The 2,976-nt window shown below is 39.9% G+C and overlaps 1 protein-coding gene across 1 annotated transcript; it reads left to right on the top strand.

Moving 5' to 3' along the window:
* The first annotated feature begins 349 nt into the window (after positions 1–349).
* On the top strand, positions 350–2,544 carry LOC141760324 (PHD finger protein 23B-like). The gene is made up of 2 exons (XM_074623005.1): positions 350–672; positions 801–2,544. The coding sequence occupies exons 1-2, from the start codon at positions 369–371 to the stop codon at positions 992–994; spliced, it is 498 nt and encodes a 165-aa protein (XP_074479106.1). The 5' UTR covers positions 350–368; the 3' UTR covers positions 995–2,544.
* The last annotated feature ends 432 nt before the right edge of the window (positions 2,545–2,976 follow it).

Raw genomic sequence — 2,976 nt, 5'->3', positions numbered from 1 at the left:
ACCTGAATTTCCCTCCGGGGATTAATAAAGGTTCATCTTATCTTATCTTAAATAAGCTCAACATACTCCTCACCAGTAACCCTGATTTAAGTTATTGACCCTGTGTTAGCAAAGCTAATGCTCGCCTTAGTCCACATGTGTGTCATCATAGCCCTAGGCAACCAGGTAATACTGTGTATAAGCTGTTTTTGTGGAAGTAATAAATGAATCAAGACTTGTGACTTACAGAATTGTTTTTTGCTCTTCTCCACTAGATACACTGTTGACGTGCAAAACGGAACCTTTGGTGAGTACTTTTGTAATGTTGCTTTGAATACCCCTGAGTAATTCATTAAGTAGCTTTTTTTTTTATATAAAAAGGTTCCGGCATGACGGCGGCAGACAGCGGCAGCAGCGAAGGTGAGAAACGGGCGCGCATCAAGCGCAGCAAAAACTCAAAACAGCCAAAGCCCAAGAAGCTCAAAAGTTCGACTGCTCAAAGCGAGACAGACTCTGAGGCGCGCCATACGGAGGTACGAACCGGCAGAGAGGAGCTGACGGAGCACGGGGGCTCCACCCCGAGCATGCAGGACCTGGAGAAGATGCAGCCGGACGAGTCCATGAGGGAAGCAGAGATGAGCTCCAGTGAGGGTGAGACCTGGATCGCAGACGAAGACATTATGGTGGAGTCAGGTATGCTCAAATTTATTTGGCTGCATCTAATAAGCAATTTTCAATTCCAAACTAACTTGTTTTTTGGCCAATTCTTAATTTGACTTTTTTTTACCAGCTCTAATATCCGATAACTTTTTTCTCTTTAGGGGACGATTCATGGGACTTGATCACCTGTTACTGCGGGAAGCCATTCGCGGGACGGCCGATGATCGAATGCAACCAGTGCGGCATATGGGTGCACTTGTCGTGTGCAAAGATCAAGAAGTCCAACGTTCCAGACATCTTTTACTGCCACAAGTGCAGGGACGTGCGGCGGTCTGGAAACAAAAAAGACCCCTAGACACAAAGAGGACGGGAGGGACGAGGAGCACCCACCCTGTTTTTGCTGTCCTCTTTCTTGACACTTGTTTTCTTTGATGCCTACAGCCAAAACAGCCTAAAATTATCACCTGGATGGCAACTGTATTGTCAGTTTGTAGGATTTCTTTTTGACAATCACAACCATTCTTATTTATCCCTCACGGTTTCTTCTTTTTTTTGTTTTCTTTTTTTTTTTGTTCCTTACTTCTTTTTTCTTTGGCTACTGTGAAGAACTGGACAGAAGGCGACAGAGACAGCGGAGAATCATTTATTTGTTACTAATTAATTCCTTCATTAATTGGCTTTATTGTTGTATACTGTGCTGGTTGATGCCCACATGAACTTCCACACATATTCTCATATCCACTGTAGGCGCATTTTGACCCTTTTTTTTTCTTGAGGATATCGACAAATCAGAGGAAAATTTCCTTTAGTGTCTCAAGGAGTAGCATTTTCAGTTTGATATCCATTCCCTCTCAAATCAATGCAAGTTTACAAATTGACAAAATTAATAAGAGATGGAAAAAGTCACCCCTGTTTGTTTAGAAGTATGTCATAATGCTAGATGGGCAGCTCATTTTATTTTTCGATCGTATTTTTTGGCAATTTTTGAGTTTGCATTTTTTTGTTTAGATCGTCAGAGATCTCACTCCTCTAGAATAAGTGGTCTTTAAACTAATTGAATATGTCAACATTTAGCATTTTTGAATCTGCAATTGTGTCTAAATTACTACATTTCAAATTGCACACAGACAATTTTTTCAGCAGTGCACTTTTAAAATCTAAAACACCAAATACCATCCCACCAACGTGCTTCTGGGTGGTATTTGGGATATGATGACCTCCGGCTGATTTAACTCTGTACTTGGCATGTAGCTGTGTACATTCATGATTAAGCGCTTAATGTTTCTCCCTGTCTGGCTTGTTAATCAATGCCAACCATTTACCATGAACAACATTTACATTGAAAGCTGTTTAAATTTTGATGTTTTTGTTCCATGTGTGGTTTTAGTTTTTCATGTTAAACTCATCTGATATGAGGGCGTAACGTTGCTGTAAGACGAATGGTTCAGCAGTGCTTGACAATATCAAAGTGGCTCTGAGGCTGAATGGTTGTAAAATATTTGTTTTCATGTAATTTGTTTATTTCTTAGCTTTCTGAGAAGCGGGATTAGGGATGCGCCCGCATTCAGAGAATGGACATAAAGATTGTCTCACATCGAGAACAAAGTTGTAGTGTACAGAAAATAAGTTGGCGCCGCAGTAGGCTGCGGCGTTTTGTTTATGTTGTTTGGTTTTTACCATGTGCTTTTTCTTTTCGTTTGGTTGGTGGGAGAGTCTTGGTAAGTCTCCAGTAGCAGTTGCACTCTCTCTACAACTTCAATTCTGTGTACATATCCTGTTCTTTGACAACTGTACATATGTGAAAGTGAAGAGAGAAAATACCCAAGCAAAATCTATATTTTCTGCAGTCTGATATTGTTTTCTTTAATTGTAGCTTGAAAAATAAAAAAGTCTTTGGGAACATAATGGTGGTATTTGGAATCCTTTTTATTGACAGAAACACCAAAAAAGACATTTGAAACCGTTATTTTGTCATATTTAATTACATGTTTGCACACAGGAGTGTTTGTCATGTTTGCATCTTCCACCACTAGAGGGAGTCGGTCGACAGGCATCTCACTTGTTGGTATGGCAGCGAGTTAATTAATAAGGAATAAATATGGAATATATGGTACAAAGTTCCCACATGGATTGGCTCTTTATTCCTCGTGTTCTTCCCAGTAGATGTCAGGTTCATCCTGGAACACAGACGTACAAAAGTTCAGTTTTTCATGCAATTCAAAAATTGTGTTTATGCAAATGATGGGGAAGGAAATAAACATCCAAGTTTCCTGTAGAAATCGTAACATTTAACCGCTGATATAGATTGATAGTGCTCATTAAAACTGCACCTTACTT

Source organism: Sebastes fasciatus, chromosome 22, assembly GCF_043250625.1.
Source record: "Sebastes fasciatus isolate fSebFas1 chromosome 22, fSebFas1.pri, whole genome shotgun sequence".
Classification (NCBI taxonomy): Eukaryota; Metazoa; Chordata; class Actinopteri; order Perciformes; family Sebastidae; genus Sebastes; species Sebastes fasciatus.
The sequence above is the reverse complement of the archived record's forward strand: the minus strand, read 5'-3'. Positions and strand labels throughout refer to the sequence as shown.

Coding starts and splice junctions, on each gene's coding strand:
- LOC141760324 (XM_074623005.1), top strand. CDS start 369: ATGACGGCGGCAGACAGCGGCAGCAGCGAAGGTGAGAAACGGGCGCGC. Junction 673..800: donor AGACATTATGGTGGAGTCAG/GTATGCTCAAAT, acceptor TTTTCTCTTTAG/GGGACGATTCATGGGACTTG.